The 14343-nt window shown below is 35.8% G+C and overlaps 1 protein-coding gene across 1 annotated transcript; it reads left to right on the top strand.

Moving 5' to 3' along the window:
* Window positions 1-1888: 1888 nt before the first annotated feature.
* Window positions 1889-11369, top strand: LOC138326034 (uncharacterized). The gene is made up of 11 exons (XM_069272141.1): window positions 1889-2055; window positions 3519-3616; window positions 4561-4707; window positions 5205-5357; window positions 5734-5834; window positions 7348-7471; window positions 7854-7955; window positions 9105-9173; window positions 9514-9654; window positions 10685-10760; window positions 11217-11369. The coding sequence occupies exons 1-11, from the start codon at window positions 2013-2015 to the stop codon at window positions 11330-11332; spliced, it is 1170 nt and encodes a 389-aa protein (XP_069128242.1). The 5' UTR covers window positions 1889-2012; the 3' UTR covers window positions 11333-11369.
* Window positions 11370-14343: the final 2974 nt, after the last annotated feature.

The raw sequence follows: 14343 nt of genomic DNA, 5'->3' as shown, positions 1-14343 counted from the left end.
AGTCGCAATTAGAGATACGTTTTTTTACAAAAGTTGTGAATATATATCCCGTTCGTGTATATGTTCTATTAGACCAAGCGGACAGGGAAGAACAAACACATATCATTCTTGGCCGCCCAAATGAGAACATTATTCTAGCTCTCGGTGATGATAATACCGTATATTCATTCGTTCAAGATTGTTTGTGTTTCGCAGATAAAGTGTCTGCATTGACCTTTCAGTAATTAAATGCTCTATATACCATTCGCTGTATAGTGTAGCTATTTGATGTCTTTTCTCATAACTGTATTTGTAAGTTTATACTTACTTTTCAATTAGTGGCAATACAGTAGATTCAATTCAACATGTTTGTTGATAGTCAAAGTTAAACTGATGCTTTCCTGTGCATTCATATAGATTACAATTAATGATACTATTTCTATTCTATTTCCTTTTTACTTTTTTGCCTTGTGTTCTCCCTTTCCTTAATGCTATCTCACCTTTTTTTGTTTTGTTATTACCTTGCACCTTTTTTTGTTTGTATTCTTATATGTTCATGTAACTCTTCGTTTACGGAGGAATAAAGATATGAATGAATGAATGTGTCCTACTCCTGATCATCTCATCAAAGTGATCACCATTTAGGTAATCCAACATTGTTTTGGGCATCTTTGAGAATGAATTGTGGTATCTTTCAGGTTGTTTCTGGAAGGGCTGTACCTACTACAAGTCCTTTACCAGAACCAGTTCGTCATCAAAATATGAACCCTTTTGGTGTTTTTTTGCCCTTCCTTTAACATTTGACTGTGAATCGTATCTTTCTGATAGTGATTTTAGGCATGAAAGACCTCTTGTGCGCATTGCGATGTTGCTTGCAGATTTGTTTGAGAACATATGTTTCATATGTTTCTGAATGTCTTTGACGAGGTACTCCATCTGTAGATCCGCTGGAATATGTTTCTGAATGTCTTTGACGAGGTACTCCATCTGTAGATCTGCTGGAATATGTGAATGTGTTTGACGAGGTACTCCATCTGTAGATCTGCTGGAATATGTGGATGTCTTTGACGAGGTACTCCATCTGTAGATCTGCTGGAATATGTGAATGTGTTTGACGAGGTACTCCATCTGTAGATCCGCTGGATTATGTGAATGTCTTTGACTTCATTGTTCAAACAATGAAAAATCAAGTTCAAAGCCATTTATTTATTATCTTTATCTTAATATTTGATGAATTAATTATGGTAACATTCAAATAGTCAATATTTCATATGTACATGAATAGTTTTTCAAGAAAAATGTGTTTCTCACCAATGACATCTTTTGCTGTTGTTTGGCATTCCTTTGACAGTATTAGATCGTCAACAAGTTGACCAAACGTTGTGAATACTCATCTTTTCTTCACCTGCAATATTGAAGAAAGTTTAAGTATTTAAGCAAGTTTAAAGTTTCATTAATGGAGGATTTTCTAGTGACAATGTAAAATAGGTTTATCTGATGATTTGCCATGTCTTTAACACGCAATATTTGCCGAAGACATACTCCATGGATAAATGTTGGGGTCAGTTTACCAATGTCAAACATTGAATATTTTGATTTTAGAGTTGTTCTGTTTACTCATCCTTTTACAAAACCAAAGAATTAACAATGAACATGATGCTTTCAGACAGAAAAGTTATATCGTACATTTAGACAATATCATATTTACAGTTAATGGCCCCGTGTAAACCCAGAAAACTTACGAAAAGTGTATGTTCGTGTACTACCAATTCTACTACGAGAAAAAATCGCTCTAATTCAAAACTTTGGTCAGAATGTTACAGTTTCTAAGAATACATTTCCGGATTGCTTTCGGAGCCATTCCGGCAGTTCGTTTTTACACTATATACCAACTCGTGTAAGCGTTTTTGTGACGATGTTCCATTTCAAGCGTCTGTTCGCATAGATTGCCTAACACATGTTGACAAAGCATGCAATCTCCCAATGTTTTTAAATTAGGAAATCTGACATAATATTTGAACTAAAACAGAAATATGGGAAAACGTAAATTCAAGAAAAGCGTTGAAGGATCTCTGGGTAATTATTTTATAAAACATTCCTATTTTTCTCGTGAAAAGTGGCATGAATGATAATCCTTTCACCCACACTGTCGACCATCAGGTCCGGTGTGAAATCTGGCTATATAGCTAGATTTGACTACGTATAGCCAAATCTGACAACACGTATAGTGGACAAATGTAAACAAAAGTGACATACCTTGCCACAAAATCAGCATACATATCGAAAATTGAATGACGAATCTTAATAATGGGCAAAATGAAATATTTTTGTCATCCAATTGCACATAATTTCCGGTGATTTAAAAAAAAAACCCTCGTTGGATATTTTGGAACTCGCATCCATTCATCCCCAAGTTTTGATGAAAAAGATATAAAATCCTTATTTTTCTAATAAATAGATGATTGAGCTAATGTTCAGTAATCCCTATTGGAATTCATCCTTGGGACTTTTATATTCTGACATTTGACGTCTTAAAACAACATAAATTATTTAGTGACATGTATTAAAAACAAAGAAACATCTCATTTTGTAAACGATGTCTTGTGTGTTCTAGATAATGCCTATTACATTGAATGGAATAAGGTTATACAGGATGAGATAATGAATTTTATTGAAAGACTATAGTGGTCAGACTCTCATGACAGTGAGGCACTTTCAAAGAATGGCTGCGCAAAGTAGCAATGGAACAAGACATCGTTTACAAAATGAGATGGTTCTTTGTTTTTAATACATGTCACTAAATAATGTATGTGGGTTTCAGCGATGTGTGCCAGTATAGGGACCACTGCAGTTGGATTATTTCAGTAATAGACCCTTACAAGAGGTACATGTAGGTCAACCTTATTTGATTTTCCAGAATAAAGTTTAGAAGACTCGGGTAGGGATTTCGACGAGAGACACTTATCAAATGTCTAAACATAAAAGAGTCGAGGAGGAATTTCAATAGGGATTACATGTACAGCTGTATATTGTACCAGATTACCGATGAATCAATCGACACAGTCCAATTCTGCTTCATTTGTACAATCCTCCCTCTTATTTGCAAGTCTTTGACCTTGAGGACACAACTCACAAGTTCGCATATATACTGCTAAGTGTACATGTACCCCCAATGCTTGAAACAGGAGTTGACAAGCTCACCGATTTTGTAACAGAAGAAAACCTAGGTTTGAACGTAAGGCCTCCGAACACTAGCAAGTTGCTCTAACAATTCAGCTACCTGATCACCAATAATCAACCCAGTCTAATTCCACTACATACATATATATATGATTATCTCTAAAACGTCTTAAAACAACTATAAACTAGAATACTCATGTTTAATTAATATACATGTCCAACAGACATGTACAAACAATGTAATAAAAAAAAAATTATGAAGTCATGTAAATATGTATGGAACAGTATTAAGTTGAAGTAAGTTTATAAAAGTGTATTCTGCAAAGTGCATTATTTTGTTGAACATTGCTTTTTTTCAGCTGAAAGAAGAAGACGTATACAAAAGGCAAAAAGAGAAGTAGCAGTTGAATCGAAAGGAAAATCCCCAAAATACAGTGTTGAACAACTTTTAGAGAAGGTACACTGTACATGTAGATTAAAATAAATGAAAATATATGATGTGGTGTGTGTTAAAACTCGCCATTTTAAAATATATTGATACCGGAGAATTGCCATATATTAGTTATGTGATTAGTTTGCAAATAATGCTGATTTGGAAAGACATACTCACTGAATACAAATGTAGAACAAAGGCCGAGTTTAATTTGACTTTAACATGGGATTTAGATCTCAATTTTAAACAAATATTGTGCTGTTAAATCAGAGCATATTAGTGTTATAGGAAATGTGGAATTCTCAAACAAAGCGTGGCAAAGTCTTTCTGTAAAAAAATGTAATTGATACATGTAAACCAAATAAAGGGAGATAAATCTTTTCATATTATCACTTCTGCTAATATAACTTCAGCTTAATTGGATGAAGCACTATAGACTTTAATTAATGTTGACAAAGTTAATTAACAGATGATTATTTTGATTCTTATAAGGCCCACTGCACTTCAAAAACAAAAATAATAATAGCATCAGAACTAAATATTTATTTATATGGCCTAAGAAGACGTTGCAACACCAAAAAATGTAATGTATACATCTATGTTAACAATGTTTTATTTCACTGTTTTGCTGCGTGTCATAGTGTTAGTCAATTGTGTATGGTAATTAAGACAACTCTTGCAAACATAAGATGACCACAGTTATATGAATTAATATTTGACCAGATTTTTCTAAAATTATTCAAATAGTTGGGTTACCGCGGCTATATATTTCTGGTGAATTTGAATCTTATTGCGGGGTGAAATACAGTTGTGTTATTTGTGAAATGAAAATATTTCATTATTTTGTTGGTAAGCTAAATGCATTTTGTCTTCTTAAAATTGTGTTTTATATTCTAATACAAAGATAGTAACCAAAAGTGTGAAAAGCTGATAGTTTGTCAATAACTTTGTGATTGTACTTTATGTAGGCAGAAGATTGTATTGATCGATTTGAATATGAACTTGCCCAGAAGTTCTGTCAGAGGGCCTTGGAGATGGAGCCTGATAGCATCCTGGCCCTGGAAACAACCGGATCCCTTCTGTTAGAGGTCGGAAATCAGGAGGCTGCCAAACAGGTAGATTTCTTATCATCAGGTATAGGACTGAAGATAATTGTATACAGTTGTTTAATTCCATGGGCAGACAATTTCTGTACATTATATAACTATAGATGTAGATATTTTAAGTGTGGATTTGTTCACATAGTCAGCTTTGGAATTGTTAATGGTCTGCCAATTTTTGTGCTGTGTATCTATAAGGAAAAAAAATCACTTGTAAAATTTGCACATGTTTATATGTTTACATGTGGATATATTTACATACATAGCAAAATAAGCAAACATTTTACACCATGAATGATACCACTTTTACAATATGTGATGATAAAATGATTCCTGATTCCCCACCTAAAACTCATTATAAATAAAATGAAATTGTAAATTTTCTATAATACCAGTTGCTCAAAATAGAGGCATATTTAATGAATTCCAAATGCTGAATATCTTTATCATGTGGAAGTTATTTCCCTTGGATAAGTGATCTAACCCTGCATTTCTTTCTCCCCTGTGAACAGTGTTTTGGCCGAGCTGTAGAGGTGTGTCCTGACCAGGGTCACTCCAAATACATGTACCTTGGCCAGTTATTTGAAGGTGCTCAGGCTGTCCAGTGCTTCCAGAAGGGAATAGAATTAATGATGAAGGAATATGAGGCTAAGCAGGCATCAGAGGTATGAACAATGTGTGAACAACGGGAATGTTTTATAAAATAATGTTTTTCATGGCCAGATATTTTCTCATCACTAATACTATGTATGACAAAATAACAAATGAATTAAAAGTGAAGCTTTATGACATCTTGTAAGTATTTCATGGTTGAAAGAGGTATCAGCTAGCAGAGAGATACAAATTTAAAAAAACAAGATCTATTGTTGGTAGACTCTATACTATATTTGGTTATTACTAACCAAAACTACATGCATGATAAATAAATTCCACAGTAACATGATGTTACCATGGAATTTATTTATCCATATTATAAACCCCTGGATTTGTAATGTTCCCTGGAGCTATTTCCTTTATTTTAATATAATTTTACTTTGACAGTTGGCAGCTGCCTGTGGGGGCGGGCCAAGTGATGGTGTCTCCTCTGAGGAGATCAGTAATGCCTACCTGTCACTAGCAGAGCTCTACATGACAGACTGTTGGTGAGGAAAGAAAACAAAAATCATCTTTTGATTTATTAGTGTATTCTGTTAGTGATGTTTATTCCAGAATTTACATATTCTCCCCTAGAATCCATTTTTTTATCAAACTCATTTTTAAAAATGCAGAAGGAAGGAAATGTTGTCATGAGTGGATGGACTGAAATGTAAGGTGAAAGATAATTTAAGATATGCAATACATACTAATTGTTAGCTCACCTGGCCGGTGAGCTTATGTCATGACGTGACGTCCGTCATCTGTCCGTCTGTCCGTCAACATTTCCTTTAAATTTTGGCTCTGACCCCTCGGGGGCAGGAGGGACGGGGCCCAATATGGGAAATAGAGGTAAATCCTTTAAATCGCTTCTTGTCCTATAGTTCTGTATGGATTGTGACCAAAATTGGCCACAAACATCCTTGGGAGAAGGGGAACAGAACTTGTATAAATTTTAGCTCTGACCCCCCGGGGCAGGAGGGACGGGGCCCAATAGGGGAATTAGAGGTAATTCCTATAAATAGCTACTTGTCCTAGAGTTCGGTATTGATTTTAACCAAATTTGGCCACAAACATCCTTGGGAGAAAGAGGAACAGAACTTGTATAAATTTTGGCTCTGACCCCCGGGGGGGCAGGACGTGCAGGGCCAAATAGGGGAAATAGAGGTAAATCCTATAAATTGCTACTTGTCCTAGAGATTGTCCATGGATTGTAACCAAATTTGGCCACAAACATCCTTGAGGGAAGGGGAACAAAACTTGTATAAATTTTGACTCTGACACCCTGGGGGCAGGAGGGACGGGCCCAAAAGGGGAATTAGAGGTACCGTATTCGACCCAATAAGCGCCCAGGGCGCTTAAAAAATTGATAAAAATGAAAAGGTGCTAATAAGTCGAAATTATTGCAAATCTATACCATTTTATGTAATTTTGGTCCTTATTTATGCATGGGCAATTGAAATTGAGGCCTCAAAAAGGGGGAGGGGCGCTTATTGGGTCAAATATGGTAAATCCTATAAATTGCTACTTATCCTAGAGTTCTGCATGGATTGTGACCAAATTTGACCACAAACATCCTTGGGGGAAAGGGAACAGAACCTGTATAGATTTTGGCTCTGACACCCCGGGGGCAGGAGGGGCGGGGCCCAATAGGGGAATTAGAGGTAAATATTCAAAGGAAAGGAAACAATGAACCTGTATTCAGAACATTACTTGGCATTACAAACCAGGTGAGCGATACAGGACCTCTGCACCTCTTGTTTATTACTATGCATTATGTAACTTACCAAATCATCTTAAGTATGAAAAAGGTGAGATTCAATGTATTCACTGTTTCTGGAACATTGATAACTTTAAAAACATAACCAGCTTATTGAATTTAGTTAATTTTAAAATATCAAGAATTACATGTTATGTTCTGTAATATCTAGACAAATTTTTCATCACCTGATTGATTATGAGACGTTGTTTGTATGTATGTTTATTTGATAAAAATCAATTTATATACTTTGGCCGTCGCAGCATGGAGGAGGATTCAGACATTAAATGTGAACAGTATATAAACAAAGCCGTAGAAATAGACGGGGAGAATGCTGAGGCCTACCAGATGATGGCCAGTTTTCATCTCTCTAAAGAAAATGAAGAGGTAAACTTTGGTTTTTGTTTAATTTTTGAAGAATATGAGTTTTGAGGATAAAATTATACTCTTATTTAGAATAAAGATGTCGTTAGTTTTCAATTTGATATGCTATTGGATCAATTATGTCAGTTCTGGGCAGATTAAGCTGCCACTTTATAAAGATCTTCCATACCAAAAACAGTTGCTTGTGATAGCTTTTCAGGCCTTATCAGAGATTTTGAGGTCAAGGTCACTGTAAAAGGAAGTTGTTAGAATACAGGGGTATTTGCCCTTGTGGCGTGGTAGTTCAGTCAGTAGTTTTTGTGAAAATAAAATTCTCACAAAATTGTATTACTCTCTTAAATGCGTAACAATGGAGTCCTGATCATATTGATGTTTGTTGTTGTAGATGGCCACTGAGATGATTAAGAAGAGTGTGTCGCTATGGTTACCTAAGTATAAAGCTGCTGATAAAGGAGAAGTACCTGATGAAGAGTTTGACCCTCTCGAGGTAATCCTGTACATAGTGGTATATATAGATGTAATCATATTGTACTCAGGAAATAGAGGAAATAGAGGTAAATCTTTTAAAATCGTACTAGTCATAGAGTTCTTCATGGATTCCTACCAAATTTGGCCAGAAACATCCTTGGGGGAAGGGGAACAGAGTTTGTATAAATTTTGGCTCTGACCCCCCGGGGTCAGAGGAAATAGAGGTAAATCTTTTAAAATCGTACTAGTCATAGAGTTCTTCACGGATTCCTACCAAATTTGGCCAGAAACATCCTTGGGGGAAGGGGAACAGAGTTTGTATAAGTTTTGGCTCTGACCCCCAGGGGTCAGGAGGGGCGGGGCATAATAGGGGAAATAGAGGTAAATCCTTTAAATCGCTACTAGTCAAATAGTTATGTATGGATTCTAATCAAATTTGGCCAGAAACATCCTTGGGGGAAGGGGAACAGAGTTTGTATGAATTTTGGCTCTGAACACTAGGGGCAGGAGGGGCGGGGCCCAATAGGGGAAAAAGAGGTAAACCCTTTAAATCGTACTAGTCATTGAGTTCTGCAAGGATTCTAACCAAATTTGGCCAAAAGCATCCTTGGGGGAAGGGGAACAGAGTTTGTATAAATTTTGGCTCTGACCCTGCGGGGGCAGGAGAGGCGGGGCCCAATAGGGGAAATAGAGGTAAATCCTTTAAATTGCTACTAGCCATAGAGTTCTGCATGGATTCTAACCAAATTTGACCAGAAACATCCATGGTGAAGGGGAACAGAGTTTGTATAAATTTTGGCTTTGATCCCCTTGAGCAGAAAGAGTGGGACTCAATAGTGGAATTAGAGGTAAATATTCAAATTCCTTCAGAAAAGCAACAATGAACCTGTATTCAGAACATTACTAACCAGGTGAGCGATGCAGGCCCTCTGGACCTCTTGTTTTTATAAAACGTCTTAACTTTCAAATACAGTACTGTTTAGAACACCCTTTTTCATTCGATGGATGGAGATGATTTTGAATATACACAAACTTTAACATATAAAAGATAATTACAGGTGTACCTGAGATCTTCCAATATTTATTACATCAGTGTTGTGATTTTATAGATGAGAATAATCAATTTTCAGTCACGTGTTCTAATTTCTATGAAAATTGTTACTTACAGTTGACGCCATTAAGTTACGATACCAGGATAGCCGCGGCCAAAATTTTAACTGAAGTTAAACAGTACGAGGTAAGTTTACTGGAATAACAATAGCATGTAACAAAGAAATATACATTCTGGTTATATATCTGTACTCTCTTTCAATTATTATTCAATTGGTTATGTTTAAGGTATTGCCGATATTTGATTATACTTTTTCTTGTACTAATTCATTTTAATTGAATTTGGTTTGCTGTAAATGGTCATATATGTTGTGTACTCTTAATATACTTACTTGTGATTAGGAAAAGAGTGATATTAAAATATTCAAATTCATGTAATTAATTAGATGATTATACAATAAAAGTTAATATGACTTGTAGACGACTGTAGATGTAGATATATAATTGAATGTCTGTATGATTTGTAGACAGCTGTAGATGTACTAGAAGGGTTGTTGGATGAGAATGATGAAGTTCCACAAGTCTGGTATATGATTGGTTGGGCCAATTACCTACAGGGTCCAGACTACAAGGAAAATGCTCGATATTACCTACATCAAACAAAACAGGTGAGTTTTATCATTATTTTTTATTTTCAGTGATTTCTCTAGATTACCTGTGATTACTCTAGATTACCTGTGATTACTCTATATTACCTATGATAATCTGTAATTACTCTAGATTACACGTGATTACTCTAGATTACCTGTGATTACTCTAGATTACATGTGATTACTCTAGATTACATGTGATTACTCTATATTACCTATGATAATCTGTAATTACTCTAGATTACACGTGATTACTCTAGATTACATGTGATTACTCTAGATTACCTGTGATTACTCTATATTACCTATGATAATCTGTAATTACTCTTGATTACATGTGATCACTCTAGATTACCTGTGATTACTCTATATTACCTATGATAATCTGTAATTACTCTAGATTACACGTGATTACTCTAGATTACCTATGATAATCTGTAATTACTCTAGATTACATGTGATTACTCTAGATTACCTGTGATTACTCTAGATTACATGTGATTACTCTAGATTACATGTGATTACTCTATATTACCTATGATAATCTGTAATTACTCTAGATTATACGTGATTACTCTAGATTACCTGTGATTACTCTAGATTACCTGTGATTACTCTAGATTACCTATGATAATCTGTAATTACTCTAGATTACATGTGATTACTCTAGATTACCTATGATAATCTGTAATTACTCTAGATTACATGTGATTACTCTAGATTACCTGTGATTACTCTAGATTATTTATGATAATCTGTAATTCCTCTAGATTATCTGTGATTACTCTTGATTACCTATGATAATCTGTAATTACTCTAGATTTCCTGTGATTACTCTAGATTACCTATGATAATCTGTAATTACTCTAGATTACCTGTGATTACTCTAGATTACCTATGATAGTCTGTAATTACTCTAGATTACCTGTGATTACTCTAGATTACCTATGATACTCTGTAATTACTCTTGATTACATTTGATTACTCTAGATTACCTGTGATAATCTGTAATTACCTTTGATTACCTGTGTGAATGTGTCATTTACAGGTGTATGAGAAGATAAAATGTGATGATCCAGAACTTCTAAAACATGTGGACGAACTGGTGCAGGAGATAGGCCCAGGTGAGTAGTTCAGTATTTACTATAAGTGCATTTTCAGAAAACAACAGGAGCAAATCTTTGCAACTTATTTGGAAATAGAAAGTAGTAAAAAAAAGTGTTTTACTTTGATGTATCTCTTTGAATAATTTCTATGGATGGTTTATCCCGAACAGAACTGGAAGTGTTGGGGTGGAATAAATTCTCCATTACAATACAATAAACCAACTTCATGTAACTTTGGATTTTCGTACTCAATGACACTTTCTCTGTGATTCATTTTCGTGATTTCTTATAACATCTAAAGTATGAATGTGTGAATGTGTGAATGTGTCATTTACAGGTGTATGAGAAGATAAAATGTGATGATCCAGAACTTCTAAAACATGTGGACGAACTGGTCTCTGTGATTCATTTTCGTGATTTCTTATAACACCTAAAGTATCCTAATGTTGATGGGGTTATCTCCCTGTGTTGTAGGTGAGGAGGAGGACGAGGAGGAAGTGGACGGGGAGGAAGTGGACGGGGATGTGAATGAACTAGATAGTGACAGTGACAATGATGTAGATACAAACGGAGAAGCAATGGAACACTGATGTTAGAATCAATAAATACTTACTATGTTCAGAGTTATTTCCCCTTGCTTCATTGTGTTTACTGAAGAAGCTTGACCTAGCAGCACAAGTTGATATTTGTGTTTTTTCGTTCGTGGCCTTGAAGATTGACAAAGCAAGACACCTTTTTTCTACCTTTTGTTTTATTTCTCACCAAAACATCTTGCAAAAGATGTTTATATTAGTATCTCGCATCAAAGATGCTTTATTCTCCCACCATTCACTGATTTGTCACCGGTTTTAGCCATTGGAGATTTCTCTGTCAACCTTTTTTGACAGATTGTGCACGCTAACCTTTTGAACCTGCAGACAATTACGAGACATCATGACTTCATGCGGTGTGACCGTGGCGTGCGTTGTCGATGACGTCATCAATATGTGACAGGGTGTGACAACAAAATCACAACCCTCGGGGGGAATTCCTGAATGTCCATCCCTCGGCAAGCCTCTGGTTGGAATTTCATGAATTACTCCTCGGGTTGTGATTTTGTTGTCACACCCTCTAGGTAGGAAAAGATTCTATTAGTCACATAGTGATCACTCTCATCTGTCTGTCTGTCCATCCACATTTGGTTTCCAGATATTTGGTGCAATTTGATGTGCAATAGGGTTTCAATTTTCCAAGATATCCAAGATGACTACCATGGCCTAAAGAGTTCAAAATTTAAATCATCTGATTACAATGAAAGTTGGTAAACAGAGATTTTTGGGGACACTGCATGAATATCATGGGTCATAGTTTTGAAGAGGTCTCGAAATCCAAAATGGCTCCAGTGGTCCCTAAAGTTGTAAAATCGTCTTATTTCAGTGAAAATTAGTATACATGGGACACTGACTACATTGGTTATAGTTTTTAAGTGATTTGGAAATAAAAAAAATGGTAGCAGTGACCTCTAAAGGAGTCAAAATTTAAAAAAAAAATTGACAGATTTCACTGAAAATTGGCAAACAAAAATTAGTTCACGTATTTATTTACTGCAGGTAAGGGTCAACTTAGTGAAGACCAGACTGTTTCTGACTCACGTCAATTTTCTAGTTGATTGATACACATGTAATTTGAATTGCTGCACTGCATCTTGCCATGGTGGTTATCTATTGTGCTAAAGGATTTTCCAGAAATATACTCTCTCTTGTGGAGGCAGCACACATTAAGTGTTAACAAGTTTATGCCTAGAACGAATATACGTACCCGGCCCACTATACCTTTGCACCATTTTCAGTCTAAAAGTCTTTTGAGCTACAATATTGCAACTAGTGTATGCCCAGACCAGGTGCTGTGCATCCTTCAATGTATTTAGGTCTGTAACTACAAGAGTAAGTGATGATGTGGCACAGAGCAGTGTCCAGCCATTGGTCATCGTGCATTTTACTTTATATTCAAATAAACACGAATCGGTAGTACAATAACTGGAGATAGGAGTAGATTGAACCTAGTTCCAGATTGTCCAAATAAATGACCAATCGATCGCTTTATGAATTTATCATTTGCTGATATTTGTCAAAATCATTTACCTTTCCTGATAATACCAAGGGCCATGTATCTCGAATATAAGCCCAAGGCATGTTAAGATGAAGGGTAATAAAGTAAGGGGTGACAATAAGGTGATAGAAGATCCAACACACATTAAAAGTCTCTCGTAGCATTGCTGGTAAAATATTAAATGCAAAAAAAGTCTCACAAAACGTTTTTTCTTTTAAAATTCATCATGGTTGCTCCAATCTTTGTTTTTGAATCATTCATTGTGGTTGGTTCAATTTTTGTCTTTGAAGCACTTATTGAGGTTGGTCCACTATTCGACCTCGAGGCTTTCATTGTGATATTTGGTGGACGTCCTAACGTCGATAACTATAGGTAGACATTGTCTGGTGTGGATTTTGAAGTTAAGGATGTCCACGAACACTTAGGTATCCCAATAACTAGTAACTTGTCATGCACGAAGAAAATAGAAAAAAAGCTGCAAAAAAGGTCGCGCATCACTTTTCTCTGTATGTGGAGTTGGACACAAAAGCTGTAGGCTAAACCCCATTACATCCGTTAAATTATACAAGAAAGTCATTTTACCATCTATGTTATACGGCTGCGAAACATGGAGCAATATCAAAATATGTGACAGTGAAAAACTCTCCAGGCTTCAACATTTAGCGGCTCGTAAAACCCAAGATTTCCCAGCGCGCACACGGTCGGACATATCCGAAAGTATGATTGGCCTTTTCCGTATTAACGCAGAAGTTGACAGACGAAAACTTCAGTTTTTACTTCGACTAATTAAATTACCGAGCAATTTTCTTGCTAAAAAGATTTTCCTGACTCGCCTTTATACTTACCTTAATAATGAAGTTCCGGAACAACGAGGATTTATACCCGACATCTGCGAAGTCCTAAATAAATATAATCTTATGGATTTATTAGAGAATTATATTTCAACGAAGACAGAGTTTCCATCAAAGATATCCTAGAAACTTTTTGTAAACTCTGCTATTAGGAACCTCGAAACGAAGTTATGGCTCGATCGGATGGACAAGGAGAGCGATTTCAGTCGTTTTAAACATGTCCACACTCAGATATTCGCCCACGAACTCTGGACTACTCCGAAAACCCCATCAGATCTTTCATGTGCGCGCTTTGTTTCAACGATGTTGACATATCAACCTCAAAATAACCATGAATTGTGTCCAAAATGTGGAAAAGGACGAACGGACATCATTAGACATTACTTGACACAGTGCCGTGTCACTCATTCTTTAAGAGACAAATCCATGACTGATGTCCTCGACATATGTGGTATTGAATATTTTATACTACTAGACAGTCAGATGAAGGCTTTGTACGGTCTAAAAGACATAGAGGAACAATTTTACAAAATGGCTACACACTACGTAAGAGCAGCTCCACATGCATATTTATCCTCTACTAGTGACAGACAATAAGAAAGAATGGATTAACGTTTCGCGACGTGAACGCGTAGACGTACGCCTGGCTCTCCCTTCTTCTA

Source organism: Argopecten irradians, chromosome 6 (assembly GCF_041381155.1).
Source record: "Argopecten irradians isolate NY chromosome 6, Ai_NY, whole genome shotgun sequence".
NCBI classification, from domain to species: Eukaryota; Metazoa; Mollusca; class Bivalvia; order Pectinida; family Pectinidae; genus Argopecten; species Argopecten irradians.
Note: the sequence above shows the minus strand (reverse complement) of the source record. Positions and strands in the feature narration are given on the sequence as shown.

What these genes read in the sequence shown, in the direction of transcription:
- LOC138326034 (XM_069272141.1), top strand. Translation starts at nt 2,013, where the DNA reads ATGGGAAAACGTAAATTCAAGAAAAGCGTTGAAGGATCTCTGG. An exon ending in ATCAGGAGGCTGCCAAACAG is followed by an intron (nt 4,708 to 5,204) that starts GTAGATTTCTTA and finishes CCCTGTGAACAG; the next exon opens with TGTTTTGGCCGAGCTGTAGA. An exon ending in AGGCTAAGCAGGCATCAGAG is followed by an intron (nt 5,358 to 5,733) that starts GTATGAACAATG and finishes TTACTTTGACAG; the next exon opens with TTGGCAGCTGCCTGTGGGGG.